The sequence below is a fragment of the Periplaneta americana genome, chromosome 12 (assembly GCF_040183065.1).
Source record: "Periplaneta americana isolate PAMFEO1 chromosome 12, P.americana_PAMFEO1_priV1, whole genome shotgun sequence".
Taxonomy (NCBI): domain Eukaryota; kingdom Metazoa; phylum Arthropoda; class Insecta; order Blattodea; family Blattidae; genus Periplaneta; species Periplaneta americana.
Genome location: NC_091128.1, coordinates 106669998 through 106696171, shown reverse-complemented (window position 1 = coordinate 106696171; position 26174 = coordinate 106669998). Strand labels below are relative to the sequence as shown.

Here is a 26174-nt window from a genome sequence, read left to right as displayed (position 1 = left end):
GCACACTGGTTGCACTGTATTATATATGAGTGCACTAATTATATTACAACTAGTAGTAGTAGTAGTAGCAGCACTTGCTGAAATGGGTAAAGGATATCTGGAGCAACATCAAATGCACCGTCGTGCAGCAGGCAGAGAGGGATAGAGCATCCCCGCCAGCAGCTACGGTGCACCATAGTACAGTTTCTTATCCGCGGGTAAGTGACGCTAGCCCGATGGTGCTCTGTGCTGACGACCGCTGCTTTAGACCTTCTTTGGCTCTAAACTGTCGCCATGTAAACTTAGCATTACAGTGGATATTTTTGTAATGTCGTATGCGGTTTTTATTTATGGGAGAACTTAAAAAATACATAAAACAAAGTGTATCGGAATAACTCGCATACATTGGAAGAACTGAAAGACAATATAAGAAAGGAAATTGGAGCAATTTCAGAAAAAAAGAACTAATGCGTGTTAATGCAAATTTTCGTAAGTGATATGAGAGATGTATGGTAGCACAAGGACATAATTTCCAACATCTTCTATAACAAAGGTAGATGATTATTTTAATTTGCATGAGTAATCTATGTGCTTGACTTAAAGGGGGTATGAATATCCAACTCTTCTGACAAACAATGTCTATTTGAAGGCTCTGTACTTTATTAGACAGTAGCCTACTATGCGTTTTTACCGGCCATATATCGTTTCAATATTATCAAACCTTCGATTGTTTATTTTTTCTTCGTAGTTTTACATTATAAATAAATAACCACAACTGATTACTTGAATCTGCAATGTTATATTTAGATGCTAATGTGTTAAGTGTTAAACTCATTATAAATAAAGGACATGGTGATTAATTAAACCATCCTGTTTCCTCATATCTCTATTTTGATTAATTTCTTGTTAATATATTTTCTTCACATAATTACTCCTCAACAACGACTTTGCATTACACTTTTCCCTGCTGCAGTGTACCCTATGGAATGCCCTATGATGTGTGGGCAAGTCTGGTATAAATTCACTCAAACATTCTAACTAAATGCTTACATGGACAGTGATTGACAGTCACATGATCTGCTCACCTCCCAATATCTTTGAACTAGCTGACCATCCACTTATACATGTGCATAGCTAGAGTATTGACCACTTGTAAACACATGTAAAGTCCACTTACAATAAAATTCAAACATGCTACCTTAGAAATTTTCTCTGATTGAGATTGTGGCTGATATGTACATCTATTATCAGGCAGTACATCTCACTTTTCGATTTGTGTGAGGAGAAGAAGAACAATTGTTTGTTTGCATCTGAAGTCTGATTAGAGTAATATGTAGCTAGTCAGTAATGTATGTAATGGAGGAGAAAAGAAATGGGCCACCCTTCCCCATTATCTCCTGGCTTAGTTGCCTCATAAGTGTTATCTTGTTGGTATCTTTGTGAGGTTCAGACCTGTCTTTGGACAGTTGACTAAACAACAACTACCTTCAAAATTGTCAACAATTAAGCTATATGAAGGCACATTCAACTGCAGAGCATTTACGACATTCTAACGAAAATAGAATGTGCTTACAGTGCTTATATATACAGATGCCAGATCTGTAATGGTATTGTAAATGAACGTGTGTTTTTGTATTTGTTAAGAATTTGTTTGCAAAAATGGTTATGTGACTTTTGTCAGTAATAAGTGAGCAGTTCCATTATAATCTACAGCTCTTATTATTCAATAGTGCATTATTTATCATCAGTTCATCACCATCATAATCATCAACACAGTCGTCATCATCATCATCATCATCATCAGCTATATCATACATATAAGTATGTCACATTATAATCTAAGCTGTTATGTGGACCTAAAAATAATGATAAATCAGAGAATTTCAAAGACAATTTTATATCGTCAAGTAGAAAAAAAATATGAGAGAAGGAACATTGGATGAAAATGTTAGACAAAATATCGAATACCATAGTGTTACATACGCAGATGGCTGTAGAAAAATAATTGTAGAGAAGTAAAATTAAGCTATGGGTGAAGGAAACTAGTGTACAAGTATATTTCCTGAATTCAATTACATGTATCCTTTGCAAGGAAGCCAACTCCTTTTAACAAGACTATTTAACAATTTCGATACTGGTATTTGGTTATTTCCAAGGAATTATCTCTATGTCCTTTTTACCATCTGTTTTATATTCTATTACCCTTCTATCCTAGTCTTAGCCCTTCTGTTAGATCATCTTAGGGTAAGAAGAAAGAGAGACCTATCTTTTCCCCCCTCAAACCAAAATTTTATAGGTATGTCAACACAGCAGTTTGTTCTTCCTCCTTTCTATGATCACCTTAAATCTGGAAATATTTTCACTAAAAATAAGTTAAATAGTTCGTAAGTTATAGTTTATTAGACTTTTACAATGTTGTAGCTCTGTAAAGAAAATATAATTTTCATTAAAGATTGTTCTCTCGCAGCTAACAAGTTTTTTTACACAGATAAAAAAATTAATAAAAATACATAAAACACAATATTCTTCACAATGTTCAGATGTATCTAGAAACAACAGAATCATGCAATCAATTAAACAAAAAATAAACGCAGGTCTATGTTCTGCAACTACAATCTATTAATGATACTGTACACCTGAGATAATTGCAATCTTATCAAATATTCCAGTGATCAATGTCATCACAATAATATATCATTATCTTAATTTTCATGTATATCAGTATGTTCACTGTGTACTTAGTCTTTTACTTTATTTACACAATAAACTCATCTGCTTTGATATTTAAAAAATAGGGTCATAATTTACACATAGCAATTGAAGAGTGTTCTCTTTTAGACTCTCACTTTACTTCTAGCTCACAGCTTTTCCATTTGCTTACAAAGGCTATACTACCCTGATCGTTGGGTATTTATACAGTTGTTTGTCGACTTTCCCTCTCACACCAAAATTTTGTAGGTATATCACATAGCAGTTTCTCCTTCTCCCTATGATCACCTTAATCTGGAGTTATTTTTCCCTACTGTACCGGTATTACAAAAATTGTTATTACCAGTACTGTAATTTATTACTGCACAAAATGACTATTTCTATGAATGCGACATATTTTATTGCTATAAAACGTGATACCGCACTTTCCTCTCAATTTATATCCAATAATGCCTACGATTTTGTTATCTAAATTAGTTTATGACTAGTTACTTTTCTCTCCATAAATTGGTACCATAATAATATTACTCTATTTTAAATTATTGTTTTGTATCACACCTAATTCAAAGACTCATGTTCACCATTCTGAAATCAATACAGATACACCGATTTTTCACAAACAGTATGTTTGCTGTAATTTTAATCTTGATATCAAGAAACGCACGTTGTTGTTTAGTCAACTGTCCGAAGAAAAGTCTGTACATCACAATTGATACCAACAAAGCATCACTTATGAGGCAATTAAGTCATATACATCACCGACTAGCTACATATTACACTGGTTATCACGATTGGTTTAAACATGCATTAAAACCAGACGTAAGTGCAAGTTTGAACCAATAAATTATTGAGATTTGCGATAAAATAATGAGTCTAGGAAATTGTATATTTAGTATGTAGAACTACATTTGTTTATAGATCTTTTGTTATATTATCAAGTTTTGTACTTGTGAACTATATCAATAAATCAATATAGTATAGTAATAGTAATATATACATATTACACTAATCAGACTTCAGATGTATACAAACAACTGTTCTTTCTTTGACTCATCATCAAGTGAGATGTACTGCCTGATAATAGACGTACAAATCAGCCTCAACCTCATCAGAGGTAGAAATGCACGTGTTTCTACTACACTGTTTTGTTTAGCAGCGCAGTTTTCATTTTCCCGCTAGGAGCTTATCTGCAGCCTAGCAGCCACCATCTGCCATCACTGAAACATTTAGTATAGGAAGGTGTTGAAAATTCCCCCACCAACTGCTACACACTGTTGACACCTTCTTATGAAATTGTTAATTATTATTACTTTAAGAAGTTCTGCTTCACTAACTGACTCGATTTAAAGCCATACAGAATTCCGATATTTCAAAAGTTAATGACCAAGATACCAATAAGAGGTAGCATTTTTGTAATTGGATTTTAGAGAAAGTAAATTCTGAGGAAATTGATCAGACATTAATTTATTTTTCTGATGAGGCCTATTTTCATTTAAATGGACACGTATCATCACAAAATCATCGGTATTGTACTCGAAACACCTTTGTATGGTGAATAAATAGACATTTGGTGTGCAATGAATGGACACAGAATTATTGGGTCTATTTTCACTCACTCAGGGAACAATTACCAGCGAGTGTTATGTGAATGAGATCCTTGACCCATTTTTAGGTGAACTGACTTATGGAGAACGTTCCTTTGTATATTTCTAACAAGACTCTGCCATTGTTCATACTGCTGAAGAATCCATGAGAGAATTGCGTCGAATTTTCGGAAGGAGAATTATCTGTAAAAATTTGTGGGCCCCACGAAGTCCATATTTAACATCATACGATTTCTATCTACGTAGGACACTTAAATATAAGGTTTATGCGAAAAACCCGAATACAATAATTTTTTTTTTTCATCCCCTCAACAATGTAATTACAGAGTAGAGAAAAGTGAAAATAACAGTAGTAATACATATAATAATGGTAATTTAAACTTAAATAGTTACAATCCAATACTACTCAACAATAGATATGAGCTTAAAGATTATACAAGAGCTGAAATCGAGTCAACCAGTGAAGCGGAACTTCTTAAAGTAATTAACAATTTCATAAGAAGGCGTCAATAGTGTGTAGCAGTTGATGGGGGACATTTTCAACACCTACTTTGGCTAAGTACAAATTCCTATACTAAATGTTTCAGTGCTGGCAGATCGGGTGGCTGCAGATAAGCTCCTAGTGGCAGATGACGGGAAAATGAAAACCACACGGCTAAACAAAACAGTGTCACTGTATATTAGATTGATGCACAAGTTCATAGCACTTTTATTTGTCATCACAACACTGCCTTGTTAGGAGATTATCGTTTGTCATACACTCAAAATTGTCTAAGAATGTGTTCTTTCTTCCAAGGCATACCAAAAGTCTAAATTAACCTAATCTGTCACTGATTCGACCATACAAAAACTCGCTTTTTTCTGTTATCAGTAAGGAAACGCACGGAAATGAGATGTATGTTCTCTCATCTCTGCCGCCTACCCCTTCCATCTTCTGCTAGCAAATCCGCCTACACACACCTATCTGCTGGTCACCACTTTCACAGCAACATTCGACCCTTATTTTTTTTTATTTATTTATTTTTTTTTTTTTAGAAATTGGCGTCTGCACTTTATTTTCATTTTTTTTCGCATAACGATACGTATGACTCGACTAGAATTCAAAGATGTAAATACATTTGTACGGTGAATCTTTCTTATGTCCCAGCCACTAATAAATAAATAAAAAATACCTTGAAAATGCCTTGGATTTAAAGTACGGTATTGAGTAACAGATAATTGATGTGATCACTGGGAGAGTTGTAAGCCCACCCAGCCCACCCTAAATACATACCTTACTTATATACGAAAATCGTCGAGCGTGAACGAAGAATACCGCCATATTTCTTTAATGTAACAGTGGGTTTCAGTGTTGCCAACATAGTAATAATATACACACCTAATCAAACCTAATCTAACCTTTCTCATAATACTACACACCTAATCAAATCTAACCTGTCACATAATACACACCTAATCAAACCTAACCTAACCTGTCACATAATACTACACATCTGTAATAACATTCCTCATACTTAGTATCATTTCGATTTCATGTATTGCTGGCTCTGCCAATCGTGTCAGTTTCCATTTAGTGGAAGGAGATCGTACTAATACTACTAATTTGAAGAAGAAGCAATGGCGACTTTCATTATAATTACATTTTACATGTTTCGTGATACCGTATACTAAATGTGTTAATGTAGTAATAATTCTCTATATATTTATGTAAGATTTTAAATGTGTTGTATTGTGATAAAAGTATTGAAAATTGGTTTATAGCGCCACATTGGCAGTGACACAAGTGTGCAATATTCGTTCAGTGGTCGGTGGATACTCTACATTGACTCGACTAGGAACCATGTAGGTAAATACTTTAATGTAGCAATGCAATTGTAAAGAAATACCCTCTTTTTAAACACTTAAAGAACAATATCATTATGACTTACCTTTCTTCTCCCCTTTTCCACTGTCGTAATCTTCGGGTAAATTCTGGAAATTTCATATCAACTCTTCTTGTTGGCGGTGTGAAATCCAATTTGGAATCTCCCGCCGCCGATGGAACTTTCTTGTCATCAAAATATTTGAACTTGTGATTCCGTGACAGAAATACTGAAAAATCTCCAGTTCCCATATTCTGTTCCAAATAATCCAGATCCCATTTCTCAGCTGATGCGACAAGTTCTGAATCTGTTATAACCACAGGTTTCTGGAACAATTAAAACAAAAGTTTCTTATAAAGTGCTAATAACTACGTGGGGCCTACTATGTAAACACTGTCAATTGTGATCATGATTTTACAGGTTCTCTATCATTCTATTGTCTGCAAAATAATTTGGTTGGGATTACGGCTACTTTGCTACAGCGTTTATCTCTTTATTTTTTACATTAGCCTACTGTCGTTTGTGTAGCTGAGAATTAAATTATATAGTAGGTTCTACTATGATAGAGATTCTGGCTGATACGTAATCTATTATCAGGCAGTACATCTCACTTGATATGTCAGAGGAAGAACCAGTCTGTTTAATCTAATACTGTGTTACTAGTCAGCGATATATGCAATTAAGGGGGAAAGGAACTGACCACCGTACCCCAATATCTCCTGGCTTAGTTGCCTCATGAGTGATACTTTATTGGTGTCAATTATGAGATCCAAACCTGTCTTCGGACAGTTGACTAAACAATAATAGTAGGTCTACTTGCTATTACAGCGGACAGTGGTGAAGTTAGTAAACTCAGACACATTTTATTACACATTACTAAAGTATGTGGTATTACATGTTTGTCTAATAATATCTGTACTTACATTTTCTGAAATAAATTCATCGACCCTAGGATCTCTTATGCTCAGTCTTGGTATTTCATCTAAATGAATGTCATATTTCCGCAACTGACTCTGATCCCACTCCCTTCTATCCGCCATGTCTATCTCTTGTCGACTGTGCTGCTGCGCCTCGAGGAAGCTGGGCAAGGAAAGGAAAACAAATATTTGGACGTCATGACTTACGTCACGTAGGCAAATGATGTCATATCGAGCCGGTATATACGAGAACAACACCCAAACAGGGAAGAAAGAAGCACAAATGTTTGCGCGCATCTATTTTTCACTTTTTGATTGTGATTATGAAGTCTTGAATGTTGAGTATGATTTATTGTTATGATTTAGTTAATTGTTTTTACTCAAGTATGAAATTAACTTTCCGAGCTCCTCCGAGTTAATGACGATTCTGAAAGATGGAATCCAAGTTATAATAATAATAATAATAATAATAATAATAATAATAATAATAATAATAATAATAATAACCTTTATTAGCCAGAAAAATATACATAAATGTCACAGGCTTCGTCATAGAAAAACAAAACAACAAGGAGCACAATACATTATAATACAAATACCGGTATGTAACAGAAGTAAAAAAAGCCAACTTAAACACAGTAAACAATGACTAACATACACAAAAGTAAATAAATTAAAACAACAAAAGACGCAAAATTACATCACCACTCAGAAAATTAGAATTTACACTAGCCTACAGAACACATTACAGTAACAATGAGATGTCCAGTGGACTCCACTCACTAGGTGGCCGCACGGCCTCAGCATGCTAAAGATAGGCTTACGGGTGGTCCGTCTCCCCCAAACGGTGTCCGTAATTTGTGGCAAATAAAACTCATAACACTAAACAAAATGCTTACCTTACTGTAGTAATTAGGCATTCAAGCATGCTTGACGTCGCTTCAGCATATTCTCGGACACTTTCTGCAGTTCATTTCCACTTAGGCTTATGACCCTGGGAGTGACACTAGACTATTTATTATTATAAAGTTGGTTAGTGATACAGCTAATGTCCTAAATAAAAAATAGTGTATACATCTTGATTACATAACTTTTAACACTATATCACTTCGGAATATGTATGGTAAGACTTTCCTGTGTTAAAATTTCAACGTACGTCGTTTACATGTTTCGACCTATTTATGGATCATCTTCAGAACCCAGATGATGACCCATAAATAGGTCGAAACATGTAAACGAGGTACGTTGAAATTTAACACAGGAAAGTCTTACCATAATTACATATTCCGAAAAAATAGTGATACGTCATTAAAAAATATTGAGAACCTCTGCTTTGGAGGAAGTTACATGTGGTCAGACGCAGTAAGGAATGTTAGTTTTAGAGTTGTAAAACTGCGGTAGACTACCATAGAATACCAAATGACAGTGTAGAATACGACAATTGTAGAGGTTGCGAACAAAATCGGTCATTTCCAAAAATAGTATTTTTTTTATACTACTGTATCAAACCTTCACTGTAGGCCTACTCCAAAGTGAACGACAAATTTTATGCGTCATGCATGTTACGTTCGTTGTTGTAATGGTGTCAATAATTATGATTTTAGTCATTTTATGTGCATTTTATAGACAAAAATATTTTGGAAATGTCCGTTTTGTTTGGAGATATGAGGGAAATGTTCATTTTTGTTCGAAAAAAGCTATTTGCCATTTATAACAGTAAAACAACACGTCACTTACACCAACAACTGTATCATGGAGTAACGAATATAACATTACAGTGTCGGCTAGGCAATCTTCCAGCAATAGAGATCCAGAGCACATAGGGTTACATTCAGGGGCGGCCCGTCCATAAGAGCTGCGAAGCTGCAGCACTCCCTGCTTTGACAGGAAAATAAAAATAATATTTATTTTAATTTGTAGAAGAATTGTTACAGCTGTTATTGGTAAATTGCTTTATATTTCATCTGGCCGGGAAAACGTACTATTATCTTATGCATTATCTTTTTGCGCGTCGACTGTACTGGAATTGACACTGCATTCAAAGTCGTCCTGGGCTCTGCAGGGTGGGACAGCTCGTAAGAGAGTGTGTCTTGCTTGGTCAGGGGGTAGAGAGGTGAGGGAAGCAGAGGGAAACTGCTGTTTAAAACCCATATCTCGCTGCAGTGGCTTGCAGAGCCAGGCCACAAGGGAAGATCTTTCCTCCCCTCCCACACCGCTATTGCAATGCTACGTCAAATGGATTCTCTATTCCCTTGAAACTTAATGACAAATTTTTTATTTTCTCTTCACATACTTATTGTTGTAGAATCTTATCGAGTTAATATAACGAAATTAATATTCTCTTTTGCCTTATTATTACATATATATCCAGCCTCTGGCAGAACCTAATATTTTCTTTAGCTCAAAATGATTGCACTAGTATAATCCTTTTGATATAGCACGTAAAATACGAAAAGAGACTTCTTTTCCAGTTTTAGAAAATTGTTGACCATCAGTATATCTGAGTGTTGCTTTGGTGTCACGTTTTAGTACCGTAACTTAACCAGTGCAAATGTGCAACCATGAGTGTGTGTGAATTACAGAATATTAATTTTATTTTTCTCAACTTTCCCTTGCGGAGAAAATTGATGTAATGAAGTGAAATTAAAGGGTAGTTCGTTACCCGACTTAAATCTTACTCAAGCTTCATCCAGCCGAAATTGTGCATATATGTAAGGAAGTATAACAATGAAATTTACGCTAAGCATTTGTGGTTGCCTCCTCTTCGGTGGTGATACTGCATAGACTAGGAGTGGTGTAACAGATTTAGGACATTTGCCCCTAAAAATTAAAAAGCACGAATCTTCGCAATCTCACCTGAAACATGTTGTTTCATTGGCAATGTTAGGCAAAACTAATTTTCCTGCGCAATTAAGTGAAGCGAACAGAACAAACATTCTCAAACATAATCAAGAAGTGAGGAAAAATCTTGAAATTATTTTAAAAAATATTCATTGTATCAAATGTTGTGGCCAATATGAACTTCCCCTTAGGGGACATAATGAAAAAACGATTCGAAGAACTCTGGTGTATTTCGTGGGTTGCTACAGTCCGTGAGTAATCTAAACGAGCCTCTCAAAAATCATTTGGAACATGCCACTGTTTAAAGGTAATTCTAAGACAATTCAGAATAAGCTGGTAGATTGCAAGTTGAGTATCTGCCGATCAGAATTTCAGACTGAAATGGATGGTATTAGTTTGTTTTAGCGATTAGCAAATGATGCCACAGACATCTCCCAACTAAGTGAGAAAGTTTTGGTTTTTCGATACGTAGTGCATTTATTTTTGTCCTATACTTATTAGTAATGGTATCAAGAAGTGAAATTTGTATGTACCAAAATCTACTGCAGCTCACCCAGTCCACAAGTTCACGAGCCGCCGCTGGTTACATTACCAAAATATATTAAATTCCTTTTAATTACATTTTGAAAATTTTCTTATGACTAGCATATTGTGAGTCCCTTTACACTCTAACGGCAATATATGTGCCCAGATCTTCTACTGTGAGAAAATGGCGGCCTGACCGGTGCTTACTACTTAATCACCCGTACCGTAACACTTTTACAATAATTTCAATTAAAGATACATTTAACTCAATTATGTGAATGCACATTGTATTAAAATCTCCCTAGATATCCTTCCCTTTCATTCTACTTTATCATGGAAAAGTGAATATATTATAACCAGTGGTGATTTCTCTTAAGGAGCACAGGAGCAGTGTACCACCTCTACAAATAACGCATGTTTTTAAAGTTATATCAATGAGCTGCAATAGACTATGTGAGCGACATAATTCTTTATTATAATACTATGTAAAAATAACACTGCATGTGTACTGTTCTTGTTGACGCCTGGGACTTACGTTTACCGCTCGACACTTGCGGCACACTGTTCCATTCGAGCATGCGCAGTAGTACTGTTTCAATGGCAGGCTTTGGAGCATGGTAAGGAGCCAGTATGGCATAGACAAATAACAATAGTGTGCGTAGGAGGGATTAGGAGCACTTTCAGATGTGTTCTCAAGCTGTCTGCAGTAGCTGTTGGCCAGTTCTATCAAGAATATTGCAATGAATAGTGTGCAAAATCTTTTAAATATGTAATTTTCTGTAAGAACTTTACTCGAAAAGATAAAAATAAAGAAGATGGGTAGACGTACACAGGAATTAAAATTATAAGTGACGAAGAACAGTAATAGAGAAGTGACAAGAAAATTCAACATTCGGACTTACGAAAAATGCAATATGTGGTTGCAATATAAAAGACGCTGTATTTTGTTTTCCTTGCCTATTGTTCGGCGGCGAACATTTATTGACAAAAACAAGTAGGCTACGTGTTATGAATTTTATTTATTTTTCTGCTTGAATTTAGGACTGTGCGTAGTAACTAAATAATTTTTATTATCGTTCTGTAGGTATGATTGATTTGAAGCACATGAATGAAAGAAATAAAAACACGATTCTTCAGCTGCACATTCAACAATAATGTTAAATTAGCAATTTTGGGTCAAACAATCATACAGACACAATTGGATTCAATGAGACTGTCGAACTTCAAAATGATAAAGTTGCCAAGAACAGATATGGGCGTGCGGTTTTGTGGAGCTTCTGAGATGGCTTTAAGAGTCACGAAGACGGAAACTCATCTTTAAACGCTAGTATTTTTCTTGACCTCGTCAATTTCAGTTCTCAATTAGACGCACTCTTAAGGAACATTTGGAAAGAGGAACAGTGTTTAAAAGCACATCAAACACTATACAGCACGAAATCCATGAAGCCATTTTGGATGTATGCCATGCTAAGATTTCAAAGAAATAAAGAATGCTGCTGACTTTTGCAGTTAAGGCTGATGAGACGACACACGTATGGAATGCTTGTGAACGTGTGAACTGTGTTATAAAACGCAATATAGCGAAAACAATATTATTTACGGTGTGCTGCATAGAAATTGAACACTTTACTTTGCTATTACTGAACCTACCTAGGAAACTGATTAACTGCAATTTCTTGACTAAAAAATTATGTAAATCTATATCTATATATTTATAGTTATGTTGTAGTTAGTACCAATAATAATAATAATAATAATAATAATAATAATAATAATAATAATAATAATAATAATAATAATAATAATATGATAATCATAATCATAATAAATATTTGTGCACCACCAGGATTATTTATCACCACACGCCACTGATTATAACTATAACATTTTTACAATAATTCCAATCAGCAATAACATATTATCACTCTTGCACATAGAAGTGGAAATGACCGATTTTGAATGGATTGGTAATTGCAACACATATAAAATATTGGAAATGTCCGTTTTTTATACAGAGGTGACAATGAAAATAGTGGCATTAATATGATAAGGAATTATCCGGTTTTTATTGTAAAAACTGATTGTACCACACTGTTTCTCACGGAAATGATTGGGTTCGGATAAAAAGAGTAACGTATTCAGAAATATGTCTCTCTAAACATACCGAAACCGTAAAAAAACTCATTTTTTGTTTTCTGTGGAAATGACCGATTTTGTTCGCAACTTCCACAATTTTCCTAGCTGCATTCGTAGAATACAACACAACCTTACATACACCAAGGCTTAAACAATTACATAAACAACAGACGATGTTATCTGCCAATGCCATTAAAAATTATATAATAAGCATATTTTATAACAGACGGCTTCGTGGTTTAGCAGTTAGCATCGTGACTACAAATTATGATATCTCGGGTTCAATTCTCGTCCTAAGCATGGAAATTTGTCCTTAAAGGGACTCGAATCCTGTCATACATTTCCAAGAGGTCGCGGAAACTTGGGAAGACTGAAAAAACGATGGATAGAGACCGTAACAGGTCTAATTCGTGAAGTGTTGATTATTATGGTGACTTTTAAAGATCTAGATTCTAGACGCTAAGTGAGTGTATAATTATAAAGAGTTTCTGTAGGCAGAAGCAGCTCAGTTTTCTCCAAGTAAAGATTCTCAGAATGCATCGTAGGCACGGTATGGGAACTATAAGCTACAAAAACTGTCAACAAGAAGGAAGCTAAATCTAAATATTGCGTATCGATTTACCATAATCCAGTGGCAACTGAACACTAAACTTATTACTTTAAAAAATGTAAGTAACTCAACTCAACTAAAAATTCAACATTATAAATAAGTTAATTTGATTATTTATCAAATCAAATTACACAGCTGATATTGATAACGTAATTTTCATTATTATTATTATTATTATTATTATTATTATTATTATTATCTACTTACTTACAAATGGCTTTTAAGGAACCCGCAGGTTCATTGCTGCCCTCACATAAGCCCGCCATCGGTCCCTATCCTGTGCAAGATTAATCCACTCTCTATCATCATACCTCACCTCCCTCAAATCCATTTTAATATTATCTTCCCATCTACGTCTCGGCCTCCCCAAAGGTCTTTTTCCCTCCGGTCTCCCAACTAACACTCTATATGCATTTCTGGATTCGCCCATACGTGCTACATGCCCTGCCATCTCAAAAGTCTGGATTTAATGTTCCTAATTATGTCAGGTGAAGAATACTACATTATTATTATTATTATTATTATTATTATTATTATTATTATTATTATTAGGCCTATTATTATTATTAGACTGGATTAATCTTGCACAGGATAGGGACCGATGGCGGGCTTATGTGAGGGCGGCAATGAACCTTCGGGTTCCTTAAAAGCCATTTGTAAGTAAGTATTATTATTATTATTATTATTATTATTATTATTATTAAACAAAATTACTTCTAGAGGAGCAACCTACTTCATACTGTATCGTACCAGCGTTTCGAATAATTTCACAGTAACAGATTTAGATATAATGTACTCATTTTTTAAAATCAAATATTTGTTGAATGGACATCAAATGGAAATACATATAGTTTTGTTTCCAATCCTGATAGGGATCCTTGGCTTGTCGAGGGCCGAACCAGGGAAGAATCCTTGTACTTAGGCTTACACTGATCCATTGTACTGCCTGTATATGTGCGATGGTTGTCCAAGTGGTATTCGTGAATTCGATGCTGACAAGTGGGCGATCCTGCATTAGCCCTGACAAAGCCAGGTCCCATCTTCAGACGAGTACAGGATAAGGCCCAGCGCACGAAGCTCTTCTTGTATCAGTATCGGAAAGCAGTACTACTACCGGAAAGACTTCACCCCAGCCTATTTTGAATTATTGTACTGTGAACATTACCAATACTTGTTTACTTGAGATTGAAACTAATATTAGACGGCGTGTAACCTCTGTAGCAATGGTCAGTGGATACAAGTAGACATAAACAATCTTCCTATTTTACTTAGCTACGTACAACAATTGTTTTGACATCTTGAATATCCCAGGGTTCAATTTTTAATTCAATATCCAAGCGGTGTCAAAGACGCTGCTTTTCTTTGAAAAGATAATATAAATATTTGATTATTGATCAGGCCTTCTCAGATATCGCTCCATTCACAAGGTTATTTTACAATGCTTCATCAACTGCTAAGGTTATCTAGCGTCTGAATGAGATGAAGATGATAATACCAGCGAAATGAGTTCAGAGTCCAGCGCCGAAAGTTTCCAGCATTTGATCTTAATGTGTTGAGGGAAAACCTAAATAAGTAACTTGTCCAAACCAGGTTTTGAATCCGGGCCCGCTAATTTCATGGTCAGGAATGCTCACCGTTACTCCACAGCGATGGACTCCAATTACAAGAAGCAATAACTAATGTCTACCAATGATGCTTTAGCTTTTTCAATTGACGTCCCGTTATCAAATCCACGTGGAATATAGAACAGCATTGTCATATCTCGAGTTGATTGATGATGACAGAAATGGTTAGTAATTTCAATTTTAATTAAAAGTCTTGAAATTTATTCACTATGGATGGTGGTGATAGAAATCAATGCATTGATGTCGGTATAAAAATAATTGTAACTAGGGATAATCTTCACAGTGAACAACCGGTTGACATTACAGTATTAGGTAGTATTGATGCCTGCAAAAAAGACATATCCAACACAAAGTCCATTGCTAATAATCTGTGTGTGTATAAAATTATGGTTTATTTAACGACGATCTGTGTGTATGTATGTATGTATGTATGTATGTATGTATGTATGTATGTATGTATGTATGTATTTATTTATTTATTTATTTATTTATTTATTTATTTATTTCATCCTAAACATCATACAAGAGTATTAATTTAAGGAATTAACTGTATGAAGATAGAGAAGAAAAAATTACAAAAATTGACTCTCTACCCCTTTACAAGATTTTGGTTATTTTGCCATTGTAACCCATCAGCAATGTTGAGTTTTTACGGAACGGAAACAATCAAACCTGTGTCTTGAAGATCTTATAATCTTAAGCATTATACTGTAGTAGAGTACTTTTATCCGAGAGGGTTATTTACATTTATTCTAATTAAAATATAGTAGTAAATTTTTCCGAACAGAGAGGTGCGTAGTAGATGGTTAATGGTGTATGGCTTCATATTATAATGTATTATTATGCGGTAATACCGTAATAATTAGCTACGGAAAATCCTCAGCTGCTGCGTGAGATATGTAATGTAATACGGTATGAGTAATAGGCTATTTACCTTGCCCTCGTTTCTCTTATGTACATAACCCTACACACCTCAGGAAGCCTTGACAGACGGAGATATTTCTGGAAACAAACTGCATCGGTAGAGTAGTCTTGCTGTCATCGTTCAGTTCTCCCCTCCTTTCCATCCGGTGGAACTCAACTGTGGCTGGCCTACGTGGTAAATGACACGACGCAAAAGTCTCTCTACTCGTCACTCAACAAAGTTCCAGCACCTGTGCGCTTTTATTACTTCTTTGTTAACAACCATCGATTTTTCTTTACTTTTTGGAATAGGTATGCTAATAGAATTTTATTACTCCACGTGTCGTCTTAGTTAGTCAAAGTAAATGAAAAGAAATGAAACAATGCACTTATTGTTTTAAAATAAAGGACAGCTTTCTGTACATAGTTTTACTATAAATAAAAGCAAACTTTTTAAGGACAGAATATAAAATAGTGTAATATGAAGAAAATTTAAAGTATAACTCCTCTGTGGAAAACACTTTTGCGGTTACAAATCCAGCGAATCCAAGTTCGATTCCCGACAAGAGATATGGAAATTAATCTGCCTCTCAGAGTAATTGGGTATGTATCCTTGTATTGTGTTTGATCTGTGTTGCCGTAAGTGGCTGACCTGCGCCAACGTGACTACATGACCAAGGAGTCCTGCTGCTTGTAAATGTCCAATATTGGTTCATAATCATCGCCAAGTGCGAGGATGGACGTGATAAGATCTCATTTGTTGAGTGTAGAAAAAATGGGAGTATGTGCTCGTTATTCTTTATTTACAAAATCTTCTTTCATTAGAGGGCTGCCTGCCACATGGGCGAAGTGATACAGACATATGGACAACTAGAAAATTTATAACAACTTGACAAAGATCTAATATAAAAATACAAAACAGCTGTAATATGTTTAAACAAAAATCCACAACAAGAACAGAAATTAAAGAGTAGGATTTTCTTTTACACAAAAATATTAACATTTATAATATTATAAAGATTACAATTTTCTTTTACATAAAAGTGTTCAAATTTATTACTGCCAAAGAAATGATATGTTAATATGGAAATAGACCCCTGAAGCCACTTTGTCTGAGTAGTGCCAGAACATTCGAGTCAGAAACGACAAGTAACGATAATGTATCGTTTTATATCGCGGTTATTTTATATAAATAATAATAATAATAATAATAATAATAATAATAATAATAATAATAATAATAATAATAATAATAATAATAATAACAGACCTAGTAATAAATTAATATAATAAATTCACGGAAGTTTGAAGTTTTCTAAACTGTTCTATACTTGAATTCTATTTTTCTGTAATTTTCAGCAAAGAGTTCAATGAATTTCTGTCTAAAATTGAGGATCTTGCTACCACAAGTGAACTAATCCATCAAACCTTTCTTAGACCAATGCCATTTGAATTAAAAAAGAACACGAGGAAAATAGAAGAAAGAATTTTTAATATCACATCAACAAATCTATTTGTTTTTTTGTATAAGCATTTTATCACCTTTTATTTGCACATTTATGTACAAATCTAGAGTTAATCTTTCCATATGTATTTATTTCTATTTATCTTCATATGATAAAGAAAGTATAGTTTATAATGGAGTATTTATTTTATTCATAATTTATTGTTTCTCATCAACACAGCACAATTACATGCATAATTATATGACACCAGATACCGCACTGTTTTGCCTACGCTCGCGCACTTTTCAATAATACATTTGCCGAGAAGAAAGTCAACTTTGGCATGGAACAAATATTCGTTATTTAGTGCTACCACCTCGAATTGAGTTGTCAACTGAATGGCACTGATAAGACCTTTCCCCTTGTCCTTTACACCACCGTGGCTTATCGAATGGATTACAAAACACTTCTGCGGATGCCCATACATAGGTAGTTAGCAACCTGGCTCGAATGACAAGGATACAGTATGTATACAGCAGATGAGCGGGCGAACGGCATTGTTACTCTGACATGGCGCGGTAGTTCAAATCGATGTTCTGCTGGATTCACTCCGTGATAAATCCATATTTTTTATAATATTTGTTCCTTGTACCCTAACCATTAAGCGAACAATGTTAAGAAACAAAAGCATGCATTATGCATATTGTAGTTGTCGAGACCGGCAAATTTACAAGAAAAATTCTAAATATGTATTAGAGAAAAGCTCGCTGTAAATGACGACACATACTTCCCCATTATATGAAATGTTCAGAACCATAGTGGGCCAAGTGTCATTTACTAAAACCGTAGAAAGCAAGGGTTAAAATGAAGTTATTACCATAATTTAATGGAAACATATAGCAAGGAATATAAAGTATATACATTAAAACTAAATGATATGTCAATCTTCATTGAACTATGGCATTCACTTAACTTTAACCCTTGCTTTCTCCGTTTTTAATAAATGGCGCTTGGCCCACTATGGCTCTGAACTCTTCATATGTTTTACGATTTTTGCGAAATTTGATTTCTTAATCACTTTACCAATTACGTTAGTGCTTGCAGTTTATGTTCTTAAATTATTATTGAATATACATACATGTAAAATCATATTCTGAGCATTAAAATAACATATATTTTCATTTTATATATCAAATGCAAAAGTTCTTTTTATAATCCAGAAAATATAGGAAATGTGATATAATGAATACATTTTACGGTTTAAATGCAAAGCAGATAGGTGTGACTGAATTAACACAAATTCACAAGAAATATCTACTAGTCGTGTAGACTAGTGGTTCTTAAACTTTATGGCACACTAAAGGTGTAATTTAAAATCCCGCGGCACCCTGTGGAAGGGGGGATTTTGAGGGTTTTAGGAGCGAATATGTTTATTGAATGCTGTTTTGTGCCGTGTTCCCTGTACGCTGATTCTTGTGGACTTACCTTCTTACTACTCTTTTCACTTATATTTTTTCAGTTTTTGCTACAACCTTCACTTGCTTGCTTAGTACAAGGTAATAAAATATTTTCATATTATATAGTATTATACGAAGGAAAACCTGGATGGACGATATAAGAAGTGGAATAAAAGAGAGAGGGTTGGAAGAACGAGATTGGTAGGCAAGAGAAGAATGGAGGAAGAAGATACGAATTTAAACACTTTGGATACAGGAAGATGTAGTTTACATTGTAACCCTGCTAATATTATATTATATTATATTATATAAATCTTACTGTTTACTGTAGGAAGGACGGTGCTGCTTCTTTGCCACTAAATGTGCAATATAGGTATTGGCCTATACGTCCATGTTTGAAATATGTGTGCGTAAATCTGATTCAACATTCAACCGATTTCATTACTTGTTTTTCATGTATGCAAGGTTAAAAAAAGCATTTTGGATAAGTACATTCTGCAGAAGGGAAGTAATATTCCTCACGTGTAATCAAATTCCAGAAGAGTTGTTCCGCTTGATAAGTTTCATGGAATTATTTCATATTTTCGCAAATCCAGTCACTTGACTATAATGAAAGATTAACTGGGATTGCATGCTATTTTTATTATATTTTTCATACAGAATTGTGACAGGTCTGTCTTACGGAAATACTATGGATGAATAAAATATCATATATCATATCATATCATATCATATCATATCATATCATATCATATCATATCATATCATATCATATCATATCATGTCATATCATATCATATCGTATCATATCTCACATTTTTCATAATGAGATATCTAATCATATTTTAGTTTGAAAACTCCTTGACTATCAACTCTCGGACTCCAGGGGGTCCGCGGACCAGTTTATTGCTGGTTTATAGCTATTGTAATTGAGGAACGTTTGTTCTGTATTCGATAGAGGACAAATTTTGAAAAAATGAGTTATCTCGTAGTATCATATTTTTTATGGTGCTAATCAGTGTATGAATTCAGATTTCGATTCTCTCGTGTCTATTGAATAGAGAACCATGAGCGATTTTCATAACTCGATATATCTACATGTGCTCACTCTGTTCACATGCAATACTTTTAGGTTTTCCTTGTACTAACGTCATAACGTGAAGAGCAAATTAACATGGTAGGTTAGTGACTCATATATTATACTGGGAAATGTAAAAGATGGATTGACACTGCGTAGTCGAACTAAACATGTGTGGAGGATCGGCGTTCTCTTACTCAATAAGAATTCACGATCCCCTTACATCATCACGGGTCAATCACAACCTTATATACATATTTCTCAGTATACTTTGCTGTGAAACATTTGTCTACGTCTGTGTCGCAAGTGTTATACAGAGTGATTCACGAGGATTTACTGTCATTCTGAGAAAAAAATGTAATATAAACATTTGTCCTAATCTCAATATTTTCCAAGTTACATTAATTTGAATTTGTTAGTAAAATACTATTTTTCTTAGTTTTAAGGGTAAAAAAATATTACAAATAGAGAATGAACTACTCAGAAGTGTCATTTCTTTAATTGACTAGTTTTCTAAAGCTAGAAATGTGTTGTTAATTGCTTTGTACAGATTTTATTTTTCAATTTTTAACTAAAAATGACATCATTCTTACGTAATTATCACAAAATTTCTTACAAATCATACGACTTTAGGAACTTGATGCTTTACAGTTTAATTATGCATCAAATGTACAGTCCTAAATAATTTACAGGAGTGGTGTCATTTGTAACAATTGTTGTGATAAATGCGCAAGAAAATGTAATTTTGTAGTTAAAAATTGAAAAAAAAATAAATAAAAAAAATTCTGTATGAAGCAACTAGGAATTCACAACACATTTTTAGCTTCAAAATACTAGCTAATTAAAGAAATAATACTCTTGACTAGTTCATTCTGTAATATTCTTTTACTCTTAAAACTCAAGAATAATGGTATTTTGCAAACAACTTCAAATTAGTGTAATTCTGAAAATATTGAGATTAGGACAAATGTTTATATGACTTTTTTTGCTCAGAATGTGTTCGGAAATGAGCTCCGTAAGGGACGGTAAATCCTCGTGAATCACTCTGTAGAATAAGCCAGTATTTCACAAACATAAGCTATGCAGTATACATACTGGTGAGTTCAATTCTCCAGTAACTGAATTTGAGGTTGACAGTGTCAATCACAACCTTATAATTATATTTCTCAGTATATTTTTGCTTTGAAACATTTGTCTACATCTGTATCGCGAGTGTTAAAGAATAAGCCAGTCTTTCACAAACATAAGCTATGCAGTAGGCTTATACATATATGAAAATGGTGAATTCGACTCTCCAGTGACTGAATTTGAGAATGGCTGAAAAAAAATATAACGTCTTGTTCAAGCTAAACAAAATTAATAAAAATCGTCCATAAAATGCAGCCATGAATTTCAAGATGTTCATACAGAACAAGACTCATCTAAAGTAACCTGCTGTCTGTTCTTTACCTACGAATTTGTTAGAAAGACATTTTTTGCTTACTGTAGACTTTTTTTTTCAGGACAATGAACAAGGCCACAAAAAGTAAATGGAAAGAAGCAGCTTATGTTTGCGAATCTGCTGAGACGTGGGATTCCTTGTTTGTTCGCACTCAGTGTATGTATGACGTAACGTCTATTTCCACGGTTTATCGCTGGCGCTGCCATTAAACTGAACACAATAAAAGCTAGAAGTGCTAAGGGACAATCGTTCTCAACATAATTAACACAACTTCGTGTATACTATTATGTATATTTATGTTATATGTATACATATATTTATAATACTATAGGTAAGGTATGTGGGCCGATAAAAGTTACACTAACGCAGAACAACTTCGCGATTAAAATTAATTAATTTCTTCACCTTGCAAAGAATGTAATATGAGTTGTTCCGCGGCAGTTTCATTAACACATGACTGTAACAAAATTATACCGGTTGTGTATCCAAATGCATGTCTCGTTCTTGTATAGGTGAATAGGATGCGATTTGTAGGGAGAGAGGAGTCTCCCCCCTCCTCTACCGTAAGCATCACCCTCTTCATGCACATCTTATCCCAGCTAGGGATGACAATTCCTCTTTCTTTACATTTTATGTGACATGCATTCGTAAATGTGCATAATTTCAAATACGGAATTATTACAATCAATATAATAGCTTATTTTTTGTAAGACTACAATTTCACCCTTTGCACACCTATGTCTGCAATTCTGTATTGTTGAGAGATTTTGTGTTTTTTAAGCGATTCATAGTAAGATTTCTGATACGAAACTTTATTAAAAGTTCGCCTTTACACTGAAATTGAATGTAAAAAAGTACCTACTACGATGGCAAACGGAAACTAAGCTAAATTTTGTCGTATTTAGCCTATATTTATTTAAACATAAAGATACAATTGCGAATTAAGTCATATATTGGACATCTGGATGAAAAGTACGGTATACAAAAATATACTGTACAATTATCTACGAGTTTACAAAGTGCAAGGGTGTACGTGCTAATAGTCTGATATTTATTTAACTATTTAACCCTTAAATTGATTAAGTATTCTTTATGTCATAATTTTAATATAATATCAGAAAAGCATAGCCTATATTATTATTTCAGGTACATTTTATTGAGATAAGCGCATAGTTTTGTTGATTAGCAGAATTCTGTTTCTTTCGTAAAATTGTAACAAAACCCAGTATAGTCTACTGTTTGTAGCCTATGTTATTTTTATTTTCTTGTAGGTTCCCTTTGAAAAATAAGGAATTTATGAAACAGTGGATATATTGACAATACATATAAAACGAGATAAATGATAAATCTAACTACAGAGCATCATAGCTTTTTGTGTTCACGACGCTGAAGATAAATATATAGTGAACAACTACGATAGAATTCTGTAGACTATAAGTAATTTTATTGTCATGCTGAATGCATTTAATTGCAATGTAAAGATTTATCCAAGAAAGATAACGGAAATACTTCAGTAATATTTTGTACACAACGATAGGTTCACCGTACAACTATGTGTTCTACACTAATTCTTCCACGATTGTGTACGACATGTTCCATATGATTTATCACCCTGGTGACCATAGCATCACACTGCTCCACGTTAAACTGTGCAGAACTGTCCCTATGTTTGCACGAAGTTTGTTTAGGCCAGCCATTTTCAACCGGTGTGCCGCAAATGTTCCGCTGGTGTGCCGCGATAAAATGTAGTAAACTGCAAAAAGAGAAGTAAAAAGTGAATCCACAAGTCAACATTCAGTGAACGCGTTAGGCTTATAAGTCAACATTCAGTAAACACTTTCCCTCTAAAACCCTCAAAATCCCCCCCCCCCGGTTGGAAACCCCTGATTTAGATTATATGAGTGTGAAGCGGGATTTTAAACTACATCTTTAATGAGCCATATGTTGAAAAAGGTTGAAAAATACTAGTCTACACTAAGATGAATGGGTATAAAGCACTGTTCTTTCAATATCCCCACAAAAACGCAACACACAACGACAAATTAGGATTTCGTGCATCTGATTGTGAGTGGCGCTCCACACCACATCTTTATCCCTACAAAACAATTACACAGATGTTTAGGGATCGTGTCATCAGTAGGCACTTTCCAACAATGTGGCCTCCGCGATCTCCAGATATCAATCCCGCCGACTTTTGGTAAGAAATTGCCAATATTCCAAGACTTTATCTGCAAAATGCTGTGGATGGTGTCGCAGACAGAATGCTCAATGCTGTACGTTGAACAAAAGAATGGCGGATATCTTCCCAATGTTTTGTAAACCCCGTTGTTTGCCCAATACTGTGATGTTTTTGTTTTTTCCCTATCTCAAATATTATAATATTTATAGCGGTTTAATGATTGAACTGACTTTTGAAATGCCCTGTATTTTTAACATGATCTTACAATTAGGCACGAGAAACGTGTTCCAATGAAGAAAATCTTTAGGAATTTTGTTTTGTGTGGGTGAATAACGTGAACTGTAAAACTTGTTCAAACATGATCCTCATTGTAATTTAGAAAGGATATTTCGGAATATACAGGGAGTTCAAAATGTAAAGGAACTTCTCACACAACGTCCAACACTTCATCACGGAGTAAATGTAACTGTACTGTTACTCCTCCAGCGAGATGAAAAACAATAGGAATAATAATGAAGTGACAAAGCAGAAGTTCTCCCTCGATTCAATTATATCCTTAAATTTATGTTGGTTTGCTAGTCAGGTACTCACAGACTATATTATTTGGACAAGGAATATTCTAATTGTTAAATTTAGTTTCTGAAGAAGAAGCAACGATTCCTTTGCCATGAATTCAAGAACTTTCCGGTGTCTATAAATTATGTAAATTAATTCTTTATTAAGAAGTTTCGTCTGCTTTTATTATAGTTTGTATTATTTTATACATTAGATGCAAAGCATAATTAAGCCATAATATTTGCATTACATTTTAACAAGTTATAAAACTGTATTAATTCGTACTTGCACACTGAGGTTTCTATTCAACGTACCAATGAGAAGTTAGTCATACTGACTACAGGAAAATCATGGAAGCAGTTCAACAATGTCACGCATTTTACAGGATAATTGAAACACTCGGGGAACAGTCGCTTTATCCATTACAAATCACGTGATGATATTCATTCTCTGCCAACAGTGTTCCCACTATGACAGTAGAAAATTGCAACTTCTGCATTACATTCCAATGCAGCTATTTAACATTTCTGTCTCTCTGCCTCTAAATCACACACACAAAGAAATAAATAAATGTAATAAAATATTAAATCGGAAGTTGATCCAATTTTAAAATCCACACTTCTACATTCGACCTCTTTAACGTAGTACAGAAATTTAAAAGTTTGAAATTGTATGAAATACCTCCAAGGTAATGATATCAGCGCAACATGAACTTTGCTTTATTACGTTCTTAATGTTAAAAAAAGTGCTATCATATTCTTACAATTTTTCTTCAGTGAAATAAACTATCTGTAGGCCACTGGTGTGGTCTATGGGTAACAAGGGTGCTTAAGCTTCAAGACTGCGCTCTGGCATGGGAGTAAATCCCGGTTGGGCTGACTGTACTGCTGGAATTTTTAGACGGTTCCACCAACTGTCAGACGAATGTCGACTAATCCCATGGAGAATGCTCAGGTTCATCTGGCCAGAATACCAACTTCGTATCACCCTTGGTCATCTAGCGGCGATCAGTTGCATCAGAAATGGGTTTTAAAGGGCGATAAAACGTTTCTTACATGGTAGTAGGCCTAGCACTTCTCACAATAAATATAGAGAACCGGATTTTGATTCCTGGTATGTACAGAAACGAAAATACTCTTATGATGTTTACAGCTTACAGAGCTCCAAATTTTATTTCCGTATCTATACATGAAATTTAGCTCTACCGCAAGAACTGGATAAGTGGTAACGTTGTGTTGTGCTAACTGCATGACCAATGAGTTCCGCTACCAGTTAGCAAATATTGTTGGCTCATAATCCGCAAAAAATGTTGAATGTTAAATCCACCACTGATTAAGGAGTTGTCAGCAGTGACCCAATTGAAGTATTACTGCCCTATACAGTTACATGAAGAATGACAATATTTTGTCAGCATTCCCCAATATTTAAATTGCTGTGAGAATTTTTCTGACATTGTTTGTGACCATTTCATCTTTAAAACGTTCATTTTCCGAGCTAAAGTTAATAAATATGTATTGAGCAATTGCATGGCACAACTACGCTTAAATAATTTAAGTTCGATGAGTATTGAACATGAAATTGTGATAGAGATTGGTTTTGAAGGCACAATAATAACGGCTTTGTCTGTTCGAAGTGCTGAGATGTTCCTGTCTAGAAACTAATATTTAAGAAAAAAGTGTTAATAGATGTGTGGCTGCGAGTATAGTTCGTCTCCTTGCTCAGCATAAAAAGAGTCATTATTATTATTATTATTATTATTATTATTATTATTATTACACTATTTCTATTGTTATTGGTACTCCTAGTATTAACTTTATTATTATTATTATTATTATTATTATTATTATTATTATTATTACACTATTTCTATTGCTATTGGTGCTCCTAGTATTATATTATTATTATTATTATTATTATTATTATTATTACTACTACTACTAATACTTTTTTATTTTTTATTCAAAGAGCCCAATTATTACTTTCGCCGGAGGCACGTACCATTCTTGAATCGTCCCTGCTGATATTAACTTTTTTATTGCTATGTATAGATCCTGAATCCATCTTGTTGAGTGTCTATATACAGAGAGAACCATAAGTAATATCATTAATTTCAGGGGATTATTCCTTGAAATGTTTGAAACAAAAAAAAAAAAAAGCTGAATAGAATTTTGCTCGTTTTTGCTTCTTTTTCGAGATAAAAATTGTTTTATTTGAAACATTTCATAGGGTGTTTTGGGGAAACCATTGATTTCATTCTCAATATGCTCAGTCAATTTAAGAGAGTGGTGTATTATCATAGATGATTGAA

General features: G+C 34.2%; 1 protein-coding gene and 1 long non-coding RNA gene across 2 annotated transcripts in view; one reads left to right on the top strand and one right to left on the bottom strand.

Moving 5' to 3' along the window:
• The window catches only part of LOC138710760 (hypoxia-inducible factor 1-alpha inhibitor-like), a 43348-nt gene extending 27458 nt beyond the window's left edge, over positions 1 to 15890 (bottom strand). Inside the window, exons 1-3 of the mRNA XM_069841861.1 lie at positions 15781 to 15890; positions 7078 to 7234; positions 6221 to 6480 (exon numbers count right to left, since the gene is read on the bottom strand). Of these exons, the coding sequence (XP_069697962.1) occupies positions 6221 to 6480; positions 7078 to 7234; positions 15781 to 15875 (512 nt within the window). The 5' untranslated portion in view covers positions 15876 to 15890. The remainder of the gene's footprint in view (positions 1 to 6220; positions 6481 to 7077; positions 7235 to 15780) is intronic.
• Positions 15891 to 15893: 3 nt separating this feature from the next.
• Positions 15894 to 25719, top strand: LOC138710762 (uncharacterized). Its single transcript, XR_011335305.1, has 3 exons — positions 15894 to 16023; positions 21194 to 21288; positions 24643 to 25719. It is a non-coding gene; the product is annotated as an uncharacterized lncRNA (long non-coding RNA).
• The last annotated feature ends 455 nt before the right edge of the window (positions 25720 to 26174 follow it).